The 26908-nt window shown below is 40.3% G+C and overlaps 2 protein-coding genes across 2 annotated transcripts; one reads left to right on the top strand and one right to left on the bottom strand.

Annotated features, from left to right (window-relative positions):
* The first annotated feature begins 17963 nt into the window (after positions 1 to 17963).
* EDA25 (CCAAT-binding factor) lies at positions 17964 to 22752 on the top strand. Its single transcript, XM_079053376.1, has 14 exons — positions 17964 to 18866; positions 18973 to 19092; positions 19206 to 19281; positions 19381 to 19449; positions 19565 to 19645; positions 19739 to 19810; positions 19918 to 20010; positions 20127 to 20267; positions 20350 to 20433; positions 20569 to 20712; positions 20809 to 20898; positions 20984 to 21066; positions 21147 to 21497; positions 21625 to 22752. Exons 1-14 carry the CDS (start codon positions 18082 to 18084, stop codon positions 22514 to 22516), a joined length of 3081 nt encoding a protein of 1026 aa, XP_078909502.1. The 5' UTR covers positions 17964 to 18081; the 3' UTR covers positions 22517 to 22752.
* Positions 22753 to 25614: 2862 nt separating this feature from the next.
* LOC145111870 (HSP20-like chaperones superfamily protein) lies at positions 25615 to 26491 on the bottom strand. Its single transcript, XM_079048114.1, has 2 exons — positions 26166 to 26491; positions 25615 to 26084 (listed from the first exon to the last, which is right to left on the bottom strand). The coding sequence occupies exons 1-2, from the start codon at positions 26388 to 26390 to the stop codon at positions 25824 to 25826; spliced, it is 486 nt and encodes a 161-aa protein (XP_078904240.1). The 5' UTR covers positions 26391 to 26491; the 3' UTR covers positions 25615 to 25823.
* Between the last annotated feature and the right edge of the window lie 417 nt (positions 26492 to 26908).

Here is a 26908-nt window from a genome sequence, read left to right as displayed (position 1 = left end):
AGTCTGTTTGAGCGTTCTAAGCTTAGGGGCTGTTTGGCAGGATCAAAATTTTTAAGATCTGAATTATTAAGAGATCTGAACGTCTAAGAGGGTCTGAAATTTTAAGAGCTGAATGTTTAACATGCTGTTTGGTTGGAACCTCTGAATTGTTGTGCTGAATTATTAAAATGACCAATTTACCCTTCTGTTTTAATTTTTATTGAATTCAAGTGTTCGTTTAGAAAATAGCCTAATAAATTTCTTCAATACGTATTAAAAAAAATATAAACACCATATAAAATCCAAATTTAGCATAAATCAAAATCAAACATAAATATTTTTAAATCCACAAAATCATACTAAAATCCAAATAAAATCCTACAAATTTAATTTGGCCCCAATTGATTCGCAATCTGGTCACGCAAATTATCCATGTATTCATTGCCTTGTGAACCCCATTCCATATCGTCTACGTTTTGGCCATCATTCTCTCCCCCTTGTGCTTGACCATTGTTCTCCTCGAATGCCATAAATAACTCATCATGAATATAGCATTTCCTTATGAAATTGTGGACTGCAAAACAAGCAATGACTATATCTCTTTGCACTGAAAAAGGAAAAGGAGCCATTCGCTTTAGGATTGGGAATCTCGCCTTCAAAACACCGTAAGCACGTTCAATAACATTTCTGAGTTGCGCATGTGCATTATTGAATTTTTCTTCCTTAGTTAATGCACATCGTCGTCGAAAATCGGCTAACCAATACCTCGTGTTGCGGTAAGGAGTCATAAATCCACGAGTGTTGGTGTATGCAGCATCGCAAAGGTAATATTTATCTATACACATGAGTGAAGGAAGTATTATATATAGAAATTTAAAATCATATTTTACAATAAATTTAAAAAGAATTACAAACCTGGAGGAAGGAACGGAAAGCCTGAAGTCGGGTTAAATGCAACTTCTTTCAAAACTCGAGAATCATGTGTTATACCCTCCCAACCGGCCCATACGAATGTGAATATCATATCAAAATCACAAATTCCTAAAACATTTTGAAAGCATTCACCTTTCCCTCTTCCCCTGTAGCGAGTTTGTTGATCAGCAGGCACGACTGCATGTACAAGAGTTCCATCTAACGCACCTATTGCTCCAGGAAAGATTTCTTTTAGCCTACGATGTCTCTCTGATGAATTCACGGTTGCATTAGAATTCGTTGGCACTATAACTTCTTTTGCAAAAAGCATCATTGCATTTAGCACCTCATGAAAGCATCTATGAACTGTTTCTGTGGAGTGTTGAAACCTTCGTTTGATAATCCTGAACCGTTTATTATGTGCTATAGTTGTCAAGAACATAGCCATCTTTTCTTCAACGCTTATATGCCTACTACTTTGCAACCAATTGTTTCGTCTAAAATGATTGCATCAAAATACATACGCTTCACGTGAAAGACTCATCAGCTCATGACATTGTGTAGAAGTTCCATGTAACAATTCTTGTGTATGTTGATGCCCGCTCATTTCCGAATCATTATCAATTGCCCTTCCAATTCTATTGGATGCTAGATTCAACCAATAGCAACATAGTAAAATGAAAAATGTAATTTCTTCATCTGAATCCATAAGCAATATGTTATTTTGAAAATACATAACAATTATATTAACAACATATAACTTAAAAATTCTGAACAAAACATCATCTCATTCATGTCATATAAAAATATAGTAATCCAAAGATCAAGTAAACCAAAAAACCATCTAGTTCAAACCAAACATCAAGTAATCCAAAAAACCATCTAGTTCAAACCAAACATCAAGTAATCCAAAAAAACCCATCTAGTTCAAACCAAACATCTAGTTATCCAAAAAAAACATCAAAACATTCAAAACATCTACTTAGCGAAACATTCCATAATGTGCTCCAACAGTCTTGACCCAATTCTCACAAATAGCTGGATCAATGGTTAACCACACGTGCCTCTTATCCACACCTTCACCAAAAAGAGCAACAACAGTAGTGTATCTTGGATCAAATATTCACCATCCTAACTTCTCCATCTTTTCCATACACGCATCCAAATCTGAAGAAGTATGCTTTTCCACAAATATTTTAGCAATTGTGGCAATATCTTCCCCGATTTCAAGCAATCTCGAATTCGATGCATCTTTACCCTTATCTTTACTTTTATTTTGACTCTTTGTCGTATCTGTAGTCTTTTGTTTTTTTGATTGAGCGGATGACTCGTCACTGAGACCTACAGTTTCTTGTTGAGTGCAATCGATGTCATCAAATTCATGCAAACTATAGTGGCTTGACTCTTGAGTAGGACGGGGAAGGGTAGAAGTTGGTCCCCAACTATGAATGCTTGTTGCAGTCGCGCCTTCAAACAATTGTGTACAAAGGTCGGGGAAGGGTAGTGACGCTCTTCTCAAACTTTCAACATGTTTGTTCGACTGCTTGAAAATTATTATATTAGATTATTAAAGCCTAATAATAAATTTTTATTATAAAAATGCAAAATACCTTCATTTCTAGTTGTCATTCTTCTTATGAAAGATTAAAGGTGTTGGTTACGGGATTATAAACATTCCCGGTTTTGTTTTTTAACTTCAACCAAGCTGAAAACTTTGACTTTAAGTAATCGTAGCGATTCTTCACTTGCTTTTGGTCCACAAAAAAATTATGTTCTTTTGCTAATTTTTCTGCTACAATCCTCCAAGAGAGTGCTTTCAAACTACCCCCTTCCCTACCATTAACTGTAATTTCTTCCAAACATGCTTCCAGAAAAGTTTTTTCAATAGCTTCTACCTTCCAACTAATCCTAGGCTTCTTTTGTGACATGTCTAGTATCATTTCAATAACAAATCAACATATAACAATACAAATCAGCACATAATGGTACAAATCAGCACATAACAATATAATTCAGCACTTAACAACAAAAATTAATGCATAAACAACAAAAATCAGCACATAATTAGCATCTAACAGCAAAAATCTAACCATAAACAGCCAAAATCAGCACAAATGAACACATAACAGCACAAATCAATCACAAATCAGCAACATATTTCAACAAATGAACAACATATTTCAGCATTACAAATTTCACATAACAACACAAATCAATCAGATTTCAGCAACTAGAAATCAAGTCTCATATTTCAGCAATCAACATAATTTTAGAATTCAATGAAGGTATTTTCGATTATAAATTTCACATACAAAAGACAACAGCAGATTTTGAAGAACAGCAGGGGAAAAAACAAGAAAAAAAACATCAGAAAAAAAACGATGGCGATAAGGAGGAAAAGAAGAAAACGAGAAAAGGAGAAGAAAACGAATCTGATTTGAAGCAACATAAAAAAAAACGAGAAAAAAAGAGGAGAAAAGAGAAGAAAACGAACTTGATGCGATGTTGCTGCTGGAGTCGACAATGGCGAGGCTGCGAGGGCTGCGACGGGGCGATAGGGTGGGCTGAGACGGTGGCATGAGATGGCGATAGGGAGGAAGATCTTCGGTGGCTGGAGATGACGATGGAAGCCACGCGATTGAAGCGAGAGAAGGAGTCGAACACAAAAGGATTAGGGCATCTTTTTTAATTTCAGATGGGATTGCAAATCTGAATCGGTAAGTGGTAAAATTCAGATTAAGAGCCCAAAATAAGATGTAAACAAACGGTCTGAATCTTACCGATTCAGACATACCCCTTATTAAGTGGTATTAAGATGCAAACAAACGGGCCCTTAGTACATCAAGGGACCAAGTGTTAGAATGGGTCAACTAAAGTTCCAAACCATCAATCAAGCCATAAACCCTCAAGTGAGGAGTTTACGGCCAGGACCCATGAGTTTATGGCCGTAAACTCATGGTGGCCGTAAACCCATGCTGGCCGTAAACTCCACCTATAAGTAGGATGTTTGGTTCATTTTCTGCACTTTTTCCTTTCTAAGGTTTGGAACTCGAAAACTCTCTCAAGAAATCATAGGATTTTGCTTCAAAAACTCTTATAATGTAAGTAAATCCTTCCATCTAAGTGTTAATACTTCTCTTCTCCATGAATTATCATTGATTTCTTCCATGGATCTCATCTTTGACTCTAGATCTTCGAATATTCTCAAGAACATCAAGAACACTTATGTGTTTTGGGCTGAAAACACCCTTTATTGCCTTCAAATCGTAAGTATGACTTCCTTATACTTGATATCTAGTATGAAACCATGATTAGCACCTTGAATTCATCCAAGAACACTGTTCAAAGTGAGTTTACGGCCAAGAGCATCTCCCTTGGCCGTAAACCCTTATTAGAGGTGCAAATGGGGTTGTAACTCTTCCTAAGGCTTGGACTTAAGGCTAGAACACTTCCTTGTGGACTGTAAGACCTTAAAAACACCCTTTCGAGCACAAATCATCATGAGTTTACGGCCATTAACTCTTGTGGCCGTGAACTCATGGCCGTAAACCCTGGTGGCCGTGAACACCTGGCCGTAAACCCTGGTGGCCGTGAACACCTGGCCATAAACACAATAGGGTGGCCTTAAACTCCTTAGATGCAATCCTTTGTGGTTATAACACTTCTATATGAGTGTTTCCTAGCCCCTAAGGTGTTTCAGTCACTTGATTAGTTGTGTAAACACTAATTATATTCATTTGTGTCCTTGTATGCTTATTAGGATCTGTGTGTGCGCTCAAGTTTCCACTTGGCATCTAGCATCCTATACCACTCTTTCATCCAAACTACTCGCAGGTGAGTTCATACCCCTACTTTTTCCATTTTTTTAATGTTTTCAGGGGGGGAATACAAGCCAAACTTATAGTATTTTATTAAGTTTTAAACTTATTAATACAACTCAACGATTTCCATGATTAATAACTTACTCAGATATTTTATCCTTTTTTGTAATATGTTGAGCATAAGGGAAAATGTTATTTTGGAAATCTCACTTCATAACTTTCAGAAAGGTTTTACAAAACATTTTCCATAACAACACTAGTAAACTATAATGGGTATAGTTTGGGATAACCCTCTAGGCAGTTTCTACCAAATCAGATTTCATGGATGAATATATATAAACTATGGCCGATTTAGTTTATGTTATATATTTTCTCAGTAGTATAAAGTACTATTATTCAAGGTTAATTATTGTTTTATACTGTTTCTCGCTAGTAAACTAGATTATACAGAATTGTGAGGCTCTACTTCAATACAGTACCCTTTAGTGTACTGAACTAAATCCTATCATAGTATAACCAGAGTCTCCTGGAGGGAGAGCGTGATATTTGTGAATAGATCTATTCGGGACTGACAATCCCACACCTGAACTGCTAGCTACAGTTAGGCGGGCACGCCTGGGGTGAACAAATGTCATTTAGCTTAACGCCTGAAGAACGTTATAAAGGTCTCTAGGTCATATCAAGTATGGTTATACGACTCGCAAATAAGTATAAACTAACTTTGGTTTACAGACTCTACTCTTCATTGTTTTATTTTGAATAATAAAACTACTTTTATACATACTGATAGTAATCAGGGGTTTCTAAACTGACGTCTCTACCTCTAGAACGAATAACTTGTTTTTAGGGAAAATATAGGATTTTCCCAGGATAACACTGACATTTCTAAAACTGATGGTTTACTTTCTACCAACAGATACTCTTTCAAAACTGCTTTTCATAAGAAAATATAGGATTTTCTTGAGGAACACTTTTCAAAAAGGATCAAAGAAACATTTTCCACAAAAACTAAATGCTTATGAACTCACCAGCTTTATGCTGATATTCTTTCAAATTTGCTTGTATTCTCAGGAAATCAGTAGACAGGTACCTGTTGGAATTTGAGAAGCTGGAGCAATAAGAGTCTTATGTTATTACTTTGCATACTTTTGATGTACCTAAAACAAGAATTCAAACTGATGTAAACATTTTACTTATATATGTATCCACTGTATTGGTTGTGTTGTTATGTTTCCTATTATTCATTGGTTATGATGCTAAACATGACGTCCTCCGCCCCCGAACGTTTCCGTAATTCCGGTTTGGGGGTGTGACAGTGAGTCATAGGCTGGATGTGTTCATATGATGAAGGAGAACTCAAAGAGTTGTTCATACAACTCGGCGATTCAGATGAAGGATGACTCGATGTTATCAGAGAAGGAGAACTCGTCGAGTCTTTGCTAAACTTGACGAGTAGAGTCGGGTTGAGAAATAGAAGAAAGGATAGGGACTCGGCGAGTTGGTGGCCTAACTCGGCGAGTCGGGTCAATTAGAAGCTGACTTTGACCAGGATGTTGACTTTGGCCAGGGGTAAAATAGTCACCCTAAGATTAGTGATCAGTGTTTGATTAAGTGTCTTTATGGGAGTTATAGCCGGAGAGTTATCGGAGCAGCAGCCAGACATTTCCCGCCCAGCACTCCGGCAGTCAGCTTTACGAGGCGAGTCTTCTCCCAGTAAGAACGGGTCTACGACCACAATGCTGGCCCGTTTAGATGATAGTAGTTCCGGACTTCGGTCTGATGTCGGGCGGGGCCTGATGCAGTAGTATGTATGCTTGATGTCTTCGTGATTCATGCATGATTGTGATATGTGTTATATGATCCGGACTTCGGTCCGATGCAGTATGTGATTTTGCTATATGTCCTTGTTATGTTATGTTCAGCTTATTCTGGACTTCGGTATGATGCCGGGCGGGGCCTGATGCAGTGGGCGGGGCCCAAGTTATTCCGGACTTCGGTCTGATGCCGGGTGGGGCCCGATGCAGTGGGCGGGGCCCAGACTATGTCGGACTTCGGTCCGATGTCGGGCGGGGCCCGATGCAGTGGGCAAGGCCTGGTATTTGTTATATGTGTTATTGTATGGTATGCGGTAGTTTGGGGGAGCTCACTAAGCTTCGTGCTTACAGTTTCAGTTTTGGTTTCAGGTACTTCAGCTAGCAAAGGGAAGGGCTCGGGATGATGGCATGGCACACACCACAGTTTTAGCCTGGGAGTTAAACTCTGATATTTTGATATGATCTTGACACTAGTTTCGAATTGATAAATCTATTATGACATTTTGGGATACATGATTCATGGTTTTATCTTTTAATATTTGATCTTATGGTTTAGTGAAGTTTTCAAACGAAAATTTTTGAGTTGTATTTTTGGGATGTTACAGTATTTTGGGAAATTGATGTTAATTTAGATTGGGAAATATTTTGATTATTAGGAGTCAGGTAGAGCCGGTTGTCAGAGCAGATATTTATTCAGACTGTATTCGGACTGAAATGTGAGTTTTCCTCATTGTATTTATGGGTCGAAGGCACCAAGGTCGGCTCATTGGATTAGATATCCTGTTTTGTTGTATGTTGTTATGCTGAGATATATGTTTACTGGTTATATGATTAGACGGGTAGATTTGTAGGACTACTTGTGTGCTGATTATTGTGATAATGTTCAAATCGATATGTTATGGTTAAGGTTTACTGGGTTGAGGCGGACCAGCTGATACTGAAACCCAAGACACCCAGTGTAACATCCCAAGTTCGGAAGTAAGAAGTTGAAGGGTGCTAAGTGAAAATAAAGGAAGAGACTCGGCGAGTAGGTCTCTTGACTCGCCGAGTCGAAGCGGGTGCGTGGCACGGGGTTAAGTGGCCTGACTCGGCGAGTCAGCGGCTGGACTCGACGAGTCAGTGCTGGTCGAGGAAAAACCCTAATCTTCGGGGTTGCACCCTATTTATGGGACTTAATGTCCCCCCCTCAGCTCCCTTAGCCCCCTTTGAGACCCAGAAACCCTAGAATCGTGAGTGAGAGCCATTGGAAGCAAATTGGAGCATTGTTAAGTGTTTTGTGAAGAGATCTTGAAGATCAAGAAGCTTGGATCAAGGAGATTTGTGGAGATTCAGATTACCCTTCAGCAGGAGGTCGTTTTGGAGGTAATCAATCGTTATCCTTGGCTTTCCCCTTTCTAGATCCATTTTCATGGAAGTTTTAGGGCTTGTTTGGAGATGATATGATGAGATCTTGGTGTGTAAGTTAGATCTGGAGTTGAAACTCCAGATCTGACCTCTATTTGGATCAAAGATGCAGAAAGCCCTTTTGGTTGCTATGCAAAAGCCTTTCCCCAAGATTTAAGTCCCTTTCTAGCTTGGTTTTTGGTATTATGGGGCAAGAAGCACGTAAAGGTAGCAACTTTATGTTGCTAATGGACTCTAGAGACCCCGATCTATTGTTTGGAGCAAAGGAGTAGCTCTGTGTCTCGAGATTTTGGGAATGCACGTATGGACTCGACGAGTCTGGGAGATGACTCGGCGAGTCAGGCTAGAGATCAGACTTTGAGTCACGTAGTAACTCGGCGAGTCGCATGGGTGACTCGACGAGTCTTATGATGATGAGCTTGGACTCGAAGAGTTGGAAGAACAACTCGGCGAGTCTATTGAAGATTGTTGTGGAATCGGCGAGTCTGGTCGCAGAACCCCTAACCTCTTTTGGTTAAGACGCAGATCAGTGAGTCGAGGGGTGACTCAGTAAGTTGGACAGGATAGGACTCGGAGATCGTTGGACTCGACGAGTCTTGGGGTGACTCGGCGAGTATACTCGGGTTATGGGAATTTCGACGAGTCGACGAGTCGACTCGGCGAGTAGAGTCAGTCAGGGAGGTTGACTTTGACTGAGGACTTTGAATTTGACCAAGAGTTGACCAGTTTGACTTCCAAGGGTATTTTGGTGATTTTGGTATTTATGGAATTGGTTCTTTGGTAGTGTTCGGTGGTGGAGTTCGTGTCGGTGATCGGAGCAGCTAATCTTATCCTTTCAGTCGGCAATTGCGAGATGAGTTATCCTCACTATATCGACAGGGTCTACGGCACCAAGGCCGGCCCTTTATCGGATGGAAATCTGGGTATTGTTTGTTATGTTATTGTTTTGCTAGATCTGCATCCTGGTATTTAGGACGGTGTTATGTTAGTGACCTGGTTAAGGTTGGTACCCGGGATATAGGGTAATGTTATGCTAGTGACCGGTTAGGTCGGAATCCTGGTTAGGATGTTGATATGCTATGTGATCTGTTAGACTGTTTGTCTGGTTGAGGATTGTTATGTGATTGATTGTTTTATGTGCACATGGTTGTTTGACGGGGGTTGGGTTGAGGCGGGTCCTGCTTTGTGCTGAAGGCCAACATACCCAGGGCGGACCGGTTAGTCCGAAGGCCCAGCGAGCGGTCCGGATAGGCTGAAGGCCCCAAGAGGGCGGACCAGACGTGCCGAGGCTCGGGGAGTGGACCAGGCCGATTGAAGGCCCGGTGCGGGCGGACCAATCACACTGTAGACTCGACGTACATGGCTAGACGCGGATGATGGACCAGGTGGACTGAAGGCCCGGTGCGGGCGGACCAGTCACACAGTAAACCCGATGCGCATGGTTGTTCTATTTATGATATGTTATGAGTATGATATGTGTGGTTGGTATTTTGGGGGTAACTTACTAAGCTTTCGGGCTTACAGTTTCAGTGTATTTTTTCAGGTACTTCAGGAGATCGTGGCAAGGCGAAGGCGTGATCGTACCGCTCCTCATGTTTTATGATTTATATGATATGGTTCTGGGGGATACTCTGATGTTTAAACTATTTTGAAAACGAGTTGTATGAACGTAATGGTTTTTGAATGATTAAAATGTTTTAATTTGGCTTAAAATTTATGGGTGTTACAAGTTGGTATCAGAGCCTTGGTTTGAGTGAATTGGAGGAACATTCGTGTGAATCCAGTCTCAAATCAAGGAGGGATTTTCAAAATGGTTTTCAAAAGGTTTTCGAAATAAGTAAAGGAGGATGCAGAGGGTACGATCAGCCAGAGCCAGTAAGTAGACCCCAAAATACCATACAAGTTATTTGATTATGTGATATGTTAGAACAGCATGCTAGTACTAGGCTAGGGATCTTCAGGAATTGCATGATAGAATTGCCTGATTATGTGATGCCTATTAGCCTAGGGTTTTCCTTATTTGAGATATGCAGCTTTTCCTCTAGGAGTGAGGATTGAGCGGGTGTGTGTATATGGTTAGAGTGTTGTGGTGATACTTGAGACAAATATGGGTAGGTGTGGAAGGTAGTATGGGCACGTACTACTGAAAGCACAGGACCCATACGCGTATCAAGGAAGTCACAACTCTCTAGGGTATCGGTTATGAGATAGTCCCCGGGTGAATATGTGATGTGTCTAAGGGTCTCGTTGGTGTATTGCAGTATGGCGATTACGAGGCGTTTCGAGGCAGGATCCGGTTCGGGATCAGGATCGGGAGAGGGTGGTCAGGATGGGTCAGTACCACCCGAGGTCATTGGTCAGATGAGTACGGACGAGTTGGATGCCAGGATTCATGAGATCCTGCATGATGAGGTTGCTGCTATGTTTCGGGCCGAGTTGCCGGAAATGTTTGGGTCGATCAAGACTGCCATGGTTGAGTACTTTGATGAGCGCTATGCAGCTCTTGCGGAGGCGGCTGCCGTGACAGCTACAGCGGCAGTAGCAGTGGCAGGGGGAGGAACCGGTCGAGGTTTTCAGTATCGGGACTTCGATAATACGAAGCCCCCTACTTTCGATGGAGTTCAGGATCCGATGGTTGCTATGAGGTGGGTGTCAGACGCGGAGGGATGTTTATTCACGTGTCCATGCCCTGCTGATCAGAGGGTGAGGTGTGCTCTGAACCTTTTGAGGCTCGGAGCGAAGGATTGGTGAAGGTTGACTACGGGATCTTATTCTGACGCGCAGCGGGCTGCGGTTACGTGGGATCAGTTCCGGGAAATGTTCAGTACCCATTATGTTCCACGGGTTGAGAGAGAGAGGTTGGCTCAGGAGTTCCTGGAGCTGAAGCAGGATTCAGAGTCGGTGACGGAGATCACCATGATGTTTACTGAGAGGGCGATGTTTTGCCCAGAGTTTGCTTCAGAGCAGGCTCAGATGTCCCGATATCTGAGTATGCTCAAGAGGGACATCAGGCAGCTTGTGTCCACGCAAAGGTGTGATACCTTGTTAGAGCTGCAGGAGGCCGCCAGGCGGCAGGAGTTAGAGATTGAGTTGCAGTTGCGAGAGCAGAGGCAGGCCCCAGTGCAGTCGCAGCCGGCGCCGAAACGGTTCAAAACCGTTGACTCCAGGATTGGGAGTCAGAGCAGCCACACTTGCGAAAAGTGTGGGAAGGGTCATACCGGAGTTTGTAGGTCCGGTGGTGCGTGCCGCAAGTACGGAAGAGAGGGGCATTATGAGAGGGATTGCCGTCAGTCAGCCCCGGTGCAGGATATGAGGATTTGTTATCATTGCCATCAGGCTGGACACTTGAGGGCCAACTGCCTACAGTTTGCTGCAGGAACGGTGCAGGCTCCAGCACCGGCCACTTTGAGGATTACTGGCAGGGGTCAGGGTGGAGCGGAGCCCCCGAGGGCTCAGGGACGCGCTTTTCAGCTTACAGCAGAGGAGGTCAGGGCAGAGCCGGATGCAGCTGCGGATATGTTTCCTTTTTGATATCTTGTTATCTTGTTGATTGTGTAGTATTGTAAATCTGTCTGCAGTGTTCCGCATGTTTCATAGTATGATTGAGGATCTTAGTAGTTAGGAGTGGTAGTTAGTGTTCAGGAGGATTCTTGGTCGAAAGATAAGGTATATGATCTCGTTGCTTGGAATAGCGACTGCGTTGCGAGGAGTGTTCAGTTGAGATTCGAACTTCCTTGGAGTTCAGGTGTGCGATGGCGGAAGGGTTATACGGTGAAGGTTACTCACTCCCGAGGGAGTCAGTTCATGGATAAGAGGGAATATATGGAGTAAGGGCGATTGAGCCATGCCGGTTTTGGGAACGGTGGTTAGTAGTCGATGCACTAAGTGGGGGAGAATTGGAAAATTCTCCGGTGGAACAACATGCATCCAGGGATGGTTAGCTGTTGGATTTCAACGTTGTGCTAGCCGAGAATGTGGAGATAGACACGTGGGGCAGGGAACAGACCATGGTTTTCAGAGAAAGTGATTGATTGTTGAGAGGCCTGGGATCAGGCCGGGGTAAAAGATTCATAGAACGGATGTGGAGTTCGGAACCCCTAGAGGGCTAGAACAGACTGCATGAGAGGGATTCCCGGAAGGAATGGTTCAGGGTGATGTGCGACAGCATTTGAGCGGTCCGGATAGACTGAAGGTCGGGAGGCGTACCAGTCAGGCCGAAGGCTCGGGGAACGGTCCAGACAGGCTGAAGGCCCAGGAGGGCGGTCCAGACATGCTGAAGGTTCTGAGAGTGGTCCAGATAGGCTGAAGGCCTGGGAAGGCGGTCCAGTCATGCTGAAGACTCTGTATGTGTTCATGGATCGATAGGAGGAGAAGGAGTGAATAAGTCACCATACAATAGTAATCGATAAGGTCTGGCCCCAAGTATTGATCATGATGATGGAGTCGGCCGGAGGTTCAGGGAACGGTCCAGACAGGCTGAAGGCCCAGGAGGGCGGTCCAGACATGTTGAAGGCTCTGAGAGTGGTCCAGATAGGCTGAAGGCCTGGAAGGGCGGTCCAGTCATGCTGAAGACTCAGTATGTGTTAGTGGATCGGTAGAGTGGAGTTTAGCTCAGTGACACTTATAAGTGCGGTTATGGTTGTGGAGTAGACTTTCTGGAAAGGAAAGGTATGTAACTTCGGAAGGAGTGTGGGTCCTATGAAAGGGAGGCAGTGGAGTAAATGGATGATCGAAAGTGCTTCAGTTATTGGTAGTAAGCACTAGGAGTGTACCAGATATATGGAAGCACATACGGGTTGGATGCCCGTTGAGGTTGTGGCAATGTTGGATGATGCGCAGGCATGTTTTCAGTCTCCTTGGAAGAGGAGGAGGATAGTGGTTCCAGATCGGGGAATGGGACAGAGAAAGGTGATTCAGCAGGATAACAGACTCGGGAGCAGTCTGGACCGGTGCTGAGGATTGCATAAGGATATTACAGTCGGAGGTCAAGGACCTAGAGATCGCGATAGGGAAGTGTGGGTGGATTGCACTCCGTTGTGTCGAACCGAAGGGTTCGAGGGTGACGCAAGGACAAGGTCCTTAGTTCCGAGTATGGTTGTAGGCTTGGGTTATGTATGTGGAGGTATTCCAACCTGGGGTATTCCATCATGAGGATTCGTTCCAGGTTGCTAGTTGTCAGGGTTATCGCCAATCTTGGACGAAGGAAGATGAATTAGTGTCTTGGCGGAGCTCAGTGGGTGTTGTGGTATCCAGTTTTCGCAAGTTGCGAATGAATGCGTAAGACGGAAGTAAGGTAGTGTCTTCAGGTGGCACTTAGTTGATGAGTGTTGTCATCAGAGAAAAGAAGCCGATGGCCGGCTTGAAGCAGTTGATCAGGACCCTGCAAGGGAAGAGATGGATTTTAGGGATTCGATAGGAGTGATTGAAGGAATCTGGGCCGGTTTAAGATCAGTGGATGCATTGTGGGAGTATCATCCGGAAGTTCGTGTTGCCGCAGGCTTCGAGGACAAAGCCTAATTTAAGTGGGGGAGAATTGTAACATCCCAAGTTCGGAAGTAAGAAGTTGAAGGGTGCTAAGTGAAAATAAAGGAAAGGACTCGGCGAGTAGGTCTCTTGACTCGCCGAGTCAAAGCGGGTGCGTGGCACGGGGTTAAGTGGACTGACTCAACGAGTCGACGGCTGGACTCGACGAGTCAGTGCTGGTCGAGGAAAAACCCTAATCTTCGGGGTTGCACCCTATTTAAAGGACTTAATGTCCTCCCCTCAGCTCCCTTAGCCCCCTTTGAGACCCAGAAACCCTAGAATCGTGAGTGAGAGCCATTGGAAGCAAATTGGAGCATTGTTAAGTGTTTTGTGAAGAGATCTTGAAGATCAAGAAGCTTGGATCAAGGAGATTTGTGGAGATTCAGATTACCCTTCAGCAGGAGGTCGTTTTGGAGGTAAGGAATCGTTATCCTTGGCTTTCCCCTTTCTAGATCCATTTTCATGGAAGTTTTAGGGCTTGTTTGGAGATGATATGATGAGATCTTGGTGTATAAGTTAGATCTGGAGTTGAAACTCCAGATCTGACCTCTATTTGGATCAAAGATGCAGAAAGCCCTTTTGGTTGCTATGCAAAAGCCTTTCCCCAAGAGTTAAGTCCCTTTCTAGCTTGGTTTTTGGTATTATGGGGCAAGAAGCACGTAAAGGTAGCAACTTTATGTTGCTAATGGACTTTAGAGACCCCGATCTATTTGTTTGGAGCAAAGGAGTAGCTCTGTGTCTCGAGATTTTGGGAATGCACGTATGGACTCGACGAGTCTGGGAGATGACTCGGCGAGTCGGGCTAGAGATCAGACTTTGAGTCACGTAGTAACTCGGCGAGTCGCATGGGTGACTCGGCGAGTCTTATGATGATGAGCTTGGACTCGACGAGTTGGAAGAACAACTCGGCGAGTCTATTGAAGATTGTCGTGGACTCGGCGAGTCTGGTCGCAGAACCCCTAACCTCTTTTGGTTAAGATGCAGATCAGTGAGTCGAAGGGTGACTCAGTGAGTTGGACAGGATGGGACTCGGAGATCGTTGGACTCGACGAGTCTTGGGGTGACTCGGCGAGTAGACTCGGGTTATGGGAATTTCTGAGTATAGGGACTCGACGAGTCGACGGGTCGACTCGGCGAGTAGAGTCAGTCAGGGAGGTTGACTTTGACTGAGAACTTTGACTTTGACCAAGAGTTGACCAGTTTGACTTCCAGGGGTATTTTGGTGATTTTGGTATTTATGGAATTGGTTCTTTGGTAGTGTTCGGTGGTGGAGTTCGTGTCGGTGATCGGAGCAGCTGATCTTATCCTTTCAGTCGGCAATTGCGAGGTGAGTTATCCTAACTATATCGACAGGGTCTACGGCACCAAGGCCGGCCCTTTATCGGATGGAAATCTGGGTATTGTTTGTTATGTTATTGTTTTGCTAGATCTGCATCCTGGTATTTAGGATGGTGTTATGTTAGTGACCTGGTTAAGGTCGGTACCCGGGATATAGGGTAATGTTATGCTAGTGACCGGTTAGGTCGGAATCCTGGTTAGGATGTTGATATGCTATGTGATCTGTTAGACTGTTTGTCTGGTTGAGGATTGTTATGTGATTGATTGTTTGATGTGCACATGGTTGTTTGGCGGGGGTTGGGTTGAGGCGGGTCCTGCTTTGTGCTGAAGGCCAACATACCCAGGGCGGACCGGTTAGTCCGAAGGCCCAACGAGTGGTCCGGATAGGCTGAAGGCCCCAAGAGGGTGGACCAGACGTGCCGAGGCTCGGGGAGTGGACCAGGCCGATTGAAGGCCCGGTGCGGGCGGACCAATCACACTGTAGACTCGACGTACATGGCTAGACGCGGAGGATGGACCAGGTGGACTAAAGGCCCGGTGCGGGCGGACCAGGCACACAGTAGACCCGATGCGCATGGTTGTTCTATTTATGATATGTTATGAGTATGATATGTGTGGTTGGTATTTTGGGGGTAACTTACTAAGCTTTCGGCCTTACAGTTTCAGTGTATTGTTTCAGGTACTTCAGGAGATCGTGGCAAGGCGAAGGCGTGATCGTACCGCTCCTCATGTTTTATGATTTATATGATATGGTTCTGGGGGATACTCTGATGTTTAAACTATTTTGAAAACGAGTTGTATGAACGTAATGATTTTTGAATGATTAAAATGTTTTAATTTGGCTCAAATTTTATGGGTGTTACACCAGGGTGGTCTGGATAGACTGAAGACCAGCGAGGCGGTCCAGTCAGTACGAAGGCCCAAAGAGCGGTCCAGATAGGCGGAAAGCTCGGTGAGGCGGTCCAGTAATAGGTTAATGTAATGTACACTCCTTATGTTTTCAAAAGAGAAATTTTCAGGTGTACTTTATTTTAGTCGGGTGTTACATATATGATGGTTGTGGTGGGAAGAAGATGAGAAGATGAAGTGTGTTCTTCCTTGTAAGTATCAAGTTCCGATTAACATCAAAACACACATGTCCATTTCATTTAATGACATAGCACCATCATTTGTTACATGATATACATTTTACCAGCTTACCCGGTACCAAGTGAAATAAGGATGTTCTAAAACGGTAAACTTGGACTTCATTCCTTTAAAGTAAAAAAAAAAAAACTTGAGTGACCTTTTAAAATAATTGGGATAAGTTCGTTGGGCTAAAATGACATTAACATAATAAACAAACCTAAAAACTAAAAAAAACCCAACATGCGCTTAAAGACGAAAAAAAACTAAAAGTTATATCTTTTGCTAATTTCGACTTTTACCGCTAAAACCAATCCACGCTCCTCCCCGATGTAGTGACTTGTATATTACATTAAGAGTTTCATGTCATTATTATTATTATTATTATTTTCTGTAGAGAAATCTGAAAATCCGTTTATTCTTGCATTTAGACCCTTGATCTTTGCCCCCATCACTTTCAACTCATCTGATTCTTTGGATTTATCTCGTCTTTGTGTTACACTTTGTCCTTTCCATTGAGCGAGAAGGTTATGTAATTTTAACGGTATCATCATCGTTGAGATCGATTCCAACACGAGCATTCGATGTAGTGTAGTCAGATTCAGATGTTTTTGACCATTTTGAACCACCATCGAGACGTTGTTCATATGTTTTTACTCATGTCCATTTTTCGTTATCTTTCGCAAAGTTCCAAAACTCAACAAATTTGAAGGCTTATTGTTTTCTTTTTGGTACACGTTTAGTGCTTTCTTTCGCAAAGTTCCAAAACTCAACAAATTTGAAAGCCTTCTTGTTTTATTTATGGTACACGTTTAGCACTTTCTTGAAAATCACATTATCAATTTCTCCGCGTCGATATTGACGTTTCATGTTGTTATACAAATCATTAAACAACATGACTTCTTTGTTTGTATTACTCAATTTGCAGTACACTTGGTATTTGGTACAATATTCTCCTCACTTTATTTCTTTGTGGAAACGTTTAAGAACCCGCACCTCCAAAAATAATCATGTTTTGATCATTGCTCACTTTCACATCATCAGATATACCGACCCATGAATGTCTTAATTCCACCACTTCCACCGATTCCCAAGGTTTATTCGGGGTCTTCCTTTTTCTTTTAGGTACCTCGTCAGGTTGAGTTTCCCGAATGAATTTGGGTTTAGAAATTGCTTTTGATTTGAGTTTGACCAACAAATTCGAGTTGACTTTGAGACACAAAATCGAAGAGATTAAATTCGGTTTTATATTAAAAATTATGTTTATGTTGTTATTGTGGACACGGTTGTTGATAATACAATAGCATACTACCATAATGGTAGATGGATGGTGAATAGATTGATTGATTAAATGAAGGGGTTGATGTGTTTCTTGTGGGTGTATTTTGGTTGTTTCATTGGTTTGATGAAGTCATGGTTTGCATATGGAAAGTCATCTTTTTATTAACATTAACCAACAACACATGCACATTGTTGGCACTAAAAAATGTAATTCAATCCACCAATGCAACCGAATGAATTACCTCTTATGAAAGAAAGAGCTCATAACCACTTTGAATATAAAGAGATGTATGTAGTATTGTAGAGAGGTAGAAGAAGTATTTTTTGAGATGTGGTAAATATAAATGTTGAAGACAGTATTTATAAATAATTTTTGTTTTGAATTTTCAAAAGAAAACGGTCGCAAAGCTTTAAAGAGAAGAGATGTGGTAAATCGTAGAGAGAGACCGTGTCATGGTGGAGACAAGCTCGACCTAGGCCACACACCCGAGATGATGTGCACCGCAAGTGTGGTTGTAAACCACCCTCCACATCGTGCCCACTTCTATCGGTCTAAAATGACATAATAAACTATAAAACCATTTCTGAAAGTTACGCTGGCATCCGATGCTCGATTGAAACATCATTTGCAATTTTCTATTTTCTAAAATTATTGTATTGTTAATGTTTGAATATATATACGAGATTTTCCTTTGCAATATTTTATTAAAATGACATTTTAAGAGCAAACATAACTTTGAATTAAAAAAGAGTATCCGAAGTTGGAGCCGCGAACAAAGCATTGCACCCTCTCAAACGGCCTAAAACCCTAAAAATAAAACCTAAAAGGGTTTCTTTACAACACTGGTGGTGCTACTGCCTTCTCCTGTAATTGGCCTGAAAAAATGCCGATTTCAAAGCAGAAGAAGAAATCTTCACCAGCAACAACAGTATCCAAAGACAATGATGCCGATCTCCTTCAATCAGAAATTGCCAACTTCGCCTCTTCACTCGGCCTCTCTTCATCTGTTCCCTCCACCGGCTTCGACGACTCCGATTTCCGTAAACGAGCTCCTATCAAGAAAAACTCTAAAGTTGACATTAAGAAGAACGATGACAAATTTAAAGACAACAATAACAAGAAGAACACCGATAAATTTAAAAACAGTAACAAGAAAGAGAAGGAAGAGCCTCCCAATCCACAGCCTAAGCCCAAGGCTCAAATACACTTCTCTGTTGATAATTCAAAAATGTTCGATAAATTCAAGAATCTTCCAAAACTCCCTCTGATAAAGGCAAGTTCTTTGGGGGTTTGGTACGATGACGCAGCTGAGCTGGAAGAAAAGCTGATTGGAAGCGGAGTGAATAAAAAGAAAGTTGAGTTTAAAAACGTGGAAGAATGGAAGGGTTTGGTGGAGAAGAAGAAGGAGCTTGCAGAGAGGTTGTTGGCGCAGTACGTACACGATTACGAGTTGTCCAGGGGACAGAGTGGGGATATTAAGATGGTATTGGCTACACAGAGGTCCGGGACTGTGACTGATAAGGTGTCGGCGTTCTCAGTTCTTGTTGGGGACAATCCAATTGCTAATATCAAGTCAATTGATGCACTTGTAAGTATGGTTACTTCAAAAGTTGGTAAACGTTATGCCTTTACAGGATTTGAAGCACTGAAAGAAATGTTCATATCAAGGTTTGCACCTGCCTTCTATTTGGTTATTCAGTTAAATAAGTATCTGTATTTCATTTGTGATTTGTCTCTCCATCTTCACTAATTGATGTATTCATTTTTATACCAGTCTATTACCTGATCGCAAGCTGAGGACACTTTTTCAACAGCCTTTGAATCATCTTCCAGATTCAAAGGATGGCAATTCGCTTCTACTATTCTGGCATTGGGAGGAATGCCTAAAACAGAGGTTGAATGCTTGAACCGTGTAGAATACTAGAATTGTATTCCTTTCGGTGTTTTTTCTATTATTTGCTAATTGCAGCTTTCTTTACCTGTTCATGACTTTATGTTCTAATGCAGGTATGAACGCTATATATTTGCACTTGAAGAAGCTTCTAGAGATGTACTAGCTACACTCAAGGATAAAGCATTGAAGGTTTGTTTACTTTTATGTTTGTGTTCTTTACAAAAGTTGATTACTAACATTCTATATGATAACATTAACATATGACTTTGTTTCTCTATAATGTTTCAGACAATTTATGCATTACTCAAGAGCAAATCAGAGCAAGAACGCCGATTGCTCTCTGCACTTGTAAACAAGGTTTGTACTTTATATATATTATCACCTCATATTTATTCTTGAAAAGCCGTTTTAACAATCTATATCATCAGCTCTTCTGGTTACTTAAATATTTCACAAACCTTGTTGTCTGCAGTTAGGGGATCCTGAAAATAAGGCTGCATCTAATGCTGATTATCTCTTGTCAAAGCTTTTGTCAGACCATCCAAATATGAAGGTATATGGGGCCTATAATTTGTCTATGTTTCTAATTTTTAGTATTCTTAATCATAATCTTTACTAACATTTCCCAATGTTTGCAACTTTACAGGCAGTTGTTGTTGATGAAGTAGATAATTTTCTTTTCAGACCTCATTTGGTGTTGCGAGCCAAGTACCATGGTGTATGCTTCAAGCACTTTCTTGGATGTTTTTAATGATTGATTTTGGTCAAAGTTTCATATTCTGTTAATTATCAAATTAGTATATGACTCGATCTCTTTATATGCAGGTTAATTTTTTGAGCCAGATCCGTCTAAGTCACATAGGTGATGGGCCAAAAGTGGCAAAACGATTAGTAGATGTATATTTTGCTTTATTTAAGGTAATGTATGGAACATCATTCTCCAATGTAACCTGGTAATTAAGAAAAAAAATGGTTTTGCTTTTGAGTTTTGACTAATGGTCATAATGCTAAGTTCTGAAAGTATATTGTTTTAGGTGCTTATATCTGAGGCTGGTGGCAAAACCAAGGAGAAGAAGAGCAAAGAAGATTATAAAAAACCCAAAGACAAGGATGCTAAAAAGGATGAAGGTCCTCATGTGGAAATGGATTCAAGATTATTATCAGCACTTTTAACAGTTAGTATATCCTCACTATCTATTTTTTAGGTTTACTTTCTATTTCTATTTTTCTTGGCTGCTTATCTTCTTTATCTAACAGGGAGTCAATAGGGCTTTTCCTTTTGTTGCAAGCAATGAAGCAGATGACATTGTTGAATCTCAGACTCCAATGCTCTTTCAGCTGGTAAGCTCACAACTAAACTAGTTATCTGACCTTTTTTTTCCCCCTTTTGTAGGTGGCTATTTTGGCCTTTTTTTTTCTTTCTAAAAGTGAATTTAGTTATCATACGCTCACTTATTTACACTTTGTGGTATGCAGGTTCACTCAAAGAACTTTAATGTTGGAGTTCAAGCATTGATGCTTCTTGATAAGATCTCATCAAAAAATCAAATTGTTAGCGACAGATTTTATCGTGCCTTGTATTCCAAGCTATTACTTCCTTCTGCAATGAACAGCTCCAAGGTAAGTAAACTTATCTGCTTTCTCCATATCCTATGTTTTAAATTTTTTATCTTTTTGCTAACATTCAAAGTTTCCATGGGTACAAATCTTTTTCAGGAAGAAATGTTCATTGGTCTTCTTTTACGAGCTATGAAAAACGATCTTAATTTGAAAAGGGTGTCAGCCTTTGCAAAACGTTTGTTGCAGGTAAGTAGTGAAATTTACACCTGACCCCTTTGATTCTTATGGTTTTTCTTTTCACACCCCCCTAATTAAAAATCTATAATGACAGGTTTCTTTACAGCAGCCACCTCAATATGCTTGTGCTTGCATCTTTCTTCTCTCTGAAGTCCTTAAATCAAAGCCACCTCTATGGTGAGGCTGCTTTTTGATCACATCATGGTCTTCAGATAAACAAACATGAGAAAGTTTCTCATCTAATTCTTTTTCTACAGGAACATGGTGCTTCAGAATGAGTTGGCTGATGAAGAACTTGAACATTTTGAAGACATAGTTGAAGAACAAGATAAACCAGGTGGTTCTGGTGATGCTGTTCTTAGCAACAATGGTGTTGATGATGACGATGATGATGATGCTGATGATGATAATGACATGCCAGAGGATCAAGGCGGGTCTCCAGCAGCCAGTTCTGATGATGATTTGGATAAAGATGATGACTTGCTTGGATTTGGAGGTTTGACCAAGCTTCGTGAAAGTCAAAGGAAATCTGGTGATGATAAAAGTCAACCACGAGTACAAACATTGCCTGGGGGATACGACCCTCGACATAGAGAACCTACTTATAGGTAATTTTCAAATATAAGAAAAAAACAATTAAAAAGATCAAAAGAAACAAAAGTCAGAATTCTATGATACAGAAATAAGTATTAAGTATGTTGTGACTGAGGTTGAGGTGTTGTTTTGATATGACAGCAATGCAGAGCGTGTAGGGTGGTGGGAATTAATGGTGTTAGCTTCACATGTACATCCATCAGTATCCACCATGGCAAAAACCCTTCTCTCAGGTGCCAACATTGTCTACAATGGAAACCCATTAAATGATCTTTCACTTGTGGCTTTCTTGGATAAATTCATGGAGAAAAAACCAAAAGAAAGAAACTGGCATGGTGGTTCTCAGATCGAACCTGCAAAACAGCTTGACATGAGCAAACCATTGATTGGAGCAGATATATTACAGTTGGATGAAATGGATGTAGCTCCAGAAGACGTTGTTTTCCATAGATTTTACATGAACAAGATGAACTCCACAAAGAAGCCGAAAAAGAAGAAGAAGAAGAAGGGGGCGGAGGATGAGGCGGCAGAGGACTTGATAGGTGAAGATGGGGAAGAAGAAGATGAAATGGAGGATGAGAGTGACAATGAAGAGATTGAAGCTATATTGGATTCGACTAATTCTGCTTTGAATGCAGATGGTGAGTATGATTATGATGATTTGGATGAGATTGTTGATGGAGATGATGAGGATTTGGTGGGGGGTGATAGTGATGATGATGGAATGGAGTTTCCAACAGATATTGCAGAAGATGGTGATGAAGATGATGATGATGATGATGATGAAGATGGTGATGTTGGTATTGGGGATGCAGAAGATGGAAGTGATGATGAAGAGGATGTGTTTGAGGTTAAACCGAAGAAAAGAAAGGCTGGTGCGTCGCCTTTTGCAAGTCTTGAAGATTATGAGCATTTGTTGGAAGATGATGATGATGATGAAGATGATAATGGTAAGGACACTAAGAAACAAAAGAAATCTAAGAAGGCTAAAGGATCCAAACCCAAGAGGAAGAAGAAAACATCCAATGAGTAAGAGTTATTTTGTGGTATTATTTGTTGGACTAGTGTAGAATAATGGTATTGACTAGAAGCAGAAGCATTTTTGTTAAGATTCTATAGCAGTAAAATCTGTATACGAGTCGCCATTATGAGAGATGAATATGGCTATATACTTTTTTCTTGTTTTTATTGGGTTAATATCACACTATTGTCATTTTGGTGTATTGCGAGTTTTTTTAACACCATTGAGATCAATTTTAATTTGCTAAACATGTATTGAACTCTTTGTAGCGTATATATTGCGTCCTGTTTGCAAAATTTGGTCACGTTATGTTCATATCATCATATGTACTTTAACTTTAATTTCCTTTGAACTTTTGATTTTGCAATATATTTAATTTAGTTTCAATTGTATTAAAGCTTTCCATCTACTGCTTAAACCCACTCTTCATTTCGCTCAACGGTTCTCCACAAACATCTCTGTCGTCATCAGAATTGGCATTTCCTTCCTGCTCTCTTCCATTCCCTACGTGTTTATGACACCACTAGAGACGAGGGATTAAATATATAAATTATATAAATTGGATTAAACCAAAAGATTGGAAAAGGAGAAACACACAATGCAAAAATCTGTGTTCGGACAAAAACTGGAACAAAGTCATTGCCGGTGTTGTCTAAAGCACAAAAATGGATTAAACAAAGTCTTTCTTTAATCCATTTTGTCCAAACATAGATTTCGGCACTGTAATTTCATTTTCAGGTAGGTTTCAATATTGTTTTTATAGAACATTGTTGGACATGATACCAAACATAACAGTCATACATTCCTGACAATCACTGAGAAATCAAGGGAATTATAATAATGGTGGTTCAGAGAAGTCTAAGAAGAAGGAAGGAAGTAAAAAAGATAACGGGAGGTTGACTTGAACAAGTTGACTTTTATCGAAAATATAACCTCAAATAGAAGGGCGTAGAGCTTAGAATCAGGGTAATAGAATAAGATATGAGTAGTCTAGGGACTAATTTCCTTTTCATGACATATGTTTGTCATATAATATTTACCTTGTTACTCCTCTTCTTTTTTTTACTTCCAACATTTATTACTAGTATCTGTTTTCTGATTTATTGCTAGCATTTGTTTTAATAGTTTATGTATTCATATACAATTTACTAGCTTACTCTCGTTTCTTTTTACTTTCAACTTCATTATTGACATCTTAAAATACACTACTGTTTATTATTCTCCTTTGTGGGATTTTCTATGTCTCATATGCATAAGATCATCTAGTATGAGCTCATGTTTTTTTTTTTTTTTTTTTTTTTTTGTGGGATGTTTCTATGTCTCATATGCATGAGATCATAAGATCATCTAGTATGAGCATGGCCGTGCCAATGGGTAGGGCAGAACCGGACGACGACCCAGGGCATCTAAATTTCTAGGGCCCCATTTTTATATACATATTATGTTACTATAGAAAAAACATGTTATATCGTGTATAACAGATGATGTGAAATTTTTTTGAAAATAAAATTAACAATATCATTGGAGAAGACTAATGTTCTTGTAATTCTTCTGGAAGAATCATGATATTAGGCCACTCACCACCATTGATCTAAGAACTTTATGAATCGATTTTGGATTTTTCGAAGGTAACAAAAAATTTGATTCATAATAAATCAACTCTGGTTTTTTTAGGGTAGCATTCTGATTTTCGATTTCAATTTGTGTTTTATGATTTCAATCTTTCTTAATACATCGATTATGTTAATTGGATTTCATGCATCCTTAAAAAAAATTGATGATGTATTCCTGTTATTTTATTCGTGTTAATCTGATTTCGGGTAGTCTCAATGATTCTTGTAAAGATTCCGTTATTGTTCTTCAGATGTTTGATATTGTTTTTCTAAGAAAAAGTTAATTTATGTGTTTTTTCTTCTGATTTTATGTAGATAACACACGTTTTGAAATCCTTGTTATTGTCTAACAAACATTTATCTAGTAGTAATAAAAGGAAAGAAAAAAAAACAAAAACGGAACAACTATTTCTATTATAAAAACGATCTGTGGATAAATTTTTAACAAGAGTATCATTTTAAAATTATAAAATCAAAAACATAATTGTCGTCCCTTTTTATTATTTTGTTATTATAAAGGCTTCACTTTTTATTTTTATTTTTTTGTTATTGTAAAGGCCTCATTTTTTTATTTTACCCAGAACCTCAGGACCTTAAATTAGCTTGTACCGGCTGAATATGAGCATGAGTTCATGTTTTTCTTTTTGTAAGATGTCTCTATGTCTCATATGCATAAAATCGGCTGAATATGAACTCATGTTTTTCTTTTCGTGGGATGTTTCTATGTCTCATATGCATAAGAGTTCATGTTTTTCTTTTGTTAGAGGTTGTCAAGGCTCCTCCCTTTTAACTAGAGACTCAGTTGTCTTCATATTAGCTTGTCGTCCCTTTTTACTATTTTGTTATTATAAATGCCTCACTTTTTATTTTTATTTTTCTATTATTATAAAGGCTTCACTTTTTTATTTTGCCCAGGACCTTAAATTAGTTAGTTTGTACCGACTGAATATAAGCATGAGCTCATGTTTTTCTTTTTGTGGGATGTCTCTATGTGATGTGTCATATGCATAAAATCGGTTGAATATGAGCTCATGTTTTTCTTTTCGTGAGATGTCTCTATGTCTCATGTCATTTTCGACTGAATATAAGCATGAGCTCATGTTTTTTTTTTTGTGGGATGTCTCTATGTGATATGTGTCATATGCATAAAATCGGTTGAATATCTTTTCGTGAGATGTCTCTATGTCTCATGTCATTTTTTCTCTTCATGGGATGTCTATGTCTCATATGCATAAGACCTCATGTTTTTCTTTTGTTAGAGGCCGTCAAACGCTCCTACCTTTTAACTAGAAACTAGAGACCACTTGTCTTCATATTACCTCTTATTTACCCAAATCTTGTGAGATTTGGTATATATTTTTTTTCCTAGGGTGGTATTAATTAAGATCTTTCTTTTGATTGTCCATTTATCATTATCATTATCTTGATATCGGTCACATTTGGACCAACTATGTATATAGAGTGTATAATTAAATACTCCAATTAAAAAATTGAACAAAATCACAATAACTGATGGTCCATTCCATTAACCCCTTTTTTCCGAGACTGAAAGTGGAAACCTACTACGAATTGAAAATTAGTTCATCGATTCAAACCATATCGACACTGCATTACATTACACCATAACATAAAATCAACTTATACAGGAACTAAACCCCAACCCAAACCCAAATAAACATTCCTAAATCCTAAAATTACTATCCACTTCAAGCAATTGCTACTTCAACAGTCCTGGATTTGGGTGGCGGAGGGATCTTCTCCACCGTCACTGTCAACACACCGTTTTCGCACTTGGCGGTGATGGCCGACATGTTGCAGTTATCAGGTAGCCGGAATTTCCTCATCAGCTTCCGAGGAGGTCTCCTTTCCAGTCTCAGGTACTTGCACCCTCCTTCCTCATCATTCTCCTCACGCTTCCTCTTCCCATTGCTTCTCACTACCAGTAATTTCTCCTCCTCCACCGTCACCTACAACCAACAATCACACAATTCAGTCGATCTCTTCATTCTCCAAATCGCTAATTTTCTTCAAAAAAAAAAATCATTTACCTGGATGTCGGATTTGGATAAACCAGGGACGTCCATGTACATAATCAGTTCCTTGGGTGTCTCCAGTATATCCACCTCAATGTTGCCTTCCGATTCGCCATTTCCGTGATGAGAACGAGAAGAAGGGAAGATTACCTTCCCAAGTGCGTCAGGGACGTCCAGTAGATGGCTCACTAAACCACCAAAATCCAGATCTCCTGGAGAAGAAATTGCAACCCTGCTCATGATTTTGTTTCTTTTGAGATTAGAATTGAGTATTGATTGGTTGATTTCTTGATTCACGAGAAGTAAAGGGGAGGAGTGAGATTTTAATCAAGACGAAGAAAGTTCTGGTGAATGTGGAGAAAAGTCTAGAAGCATCAGGGAGTCACTCGTGGCTTGACCACATGTCTCCACGTATCCCCTTATGCTATTGCTTTGATTTTTTGGAACGGGTCGCTCCGGTTGTTCTCCCATGTTAACATTCAATAGTTTGATCTTCAAAAGTGAGTTTTTTAAAAATAGCCAAAGTCTTTAATAAATTAATTATTTTTAGCTAAAACAATTGAGTTTTTTTTAAAAGTAATCAAATAAAAAACAATGTGCAAATCAAAAAGTTTAACCATTTACATAAAATATCCCAAAGATATAAAAATACATGAACTATGATGAGTTAATACCAATGTTCTACAAAGTTCGTCGTGGCTTCGTTATGGCACGCCATGGCTCCAAGGTTTATACTTGCCGCCAAGCTTTAACAAAAT

This window comes from Lactuca virosa, chromosome 5 (assembly GCF_052849685.1).
Source record: "Lactuca virosa cultivar CGN04683 chromosome 5, Lactuca_virosa_CGN04683_v6, whole genome shotgun sequence".
Classification (NCBI taxonomy): domain Eukaryota; kingdom Viridiplantae; phylum Streptophyta; class Magnoliopsida; order Asterales; family Asteraceae; genus Lactuca; species Lactuca virosa.
The sequence above is the reverse complement of the archived record's forward strand: the minus strand, read 5'-3'. Positions and strand labels throughout refer to the sequence as shown.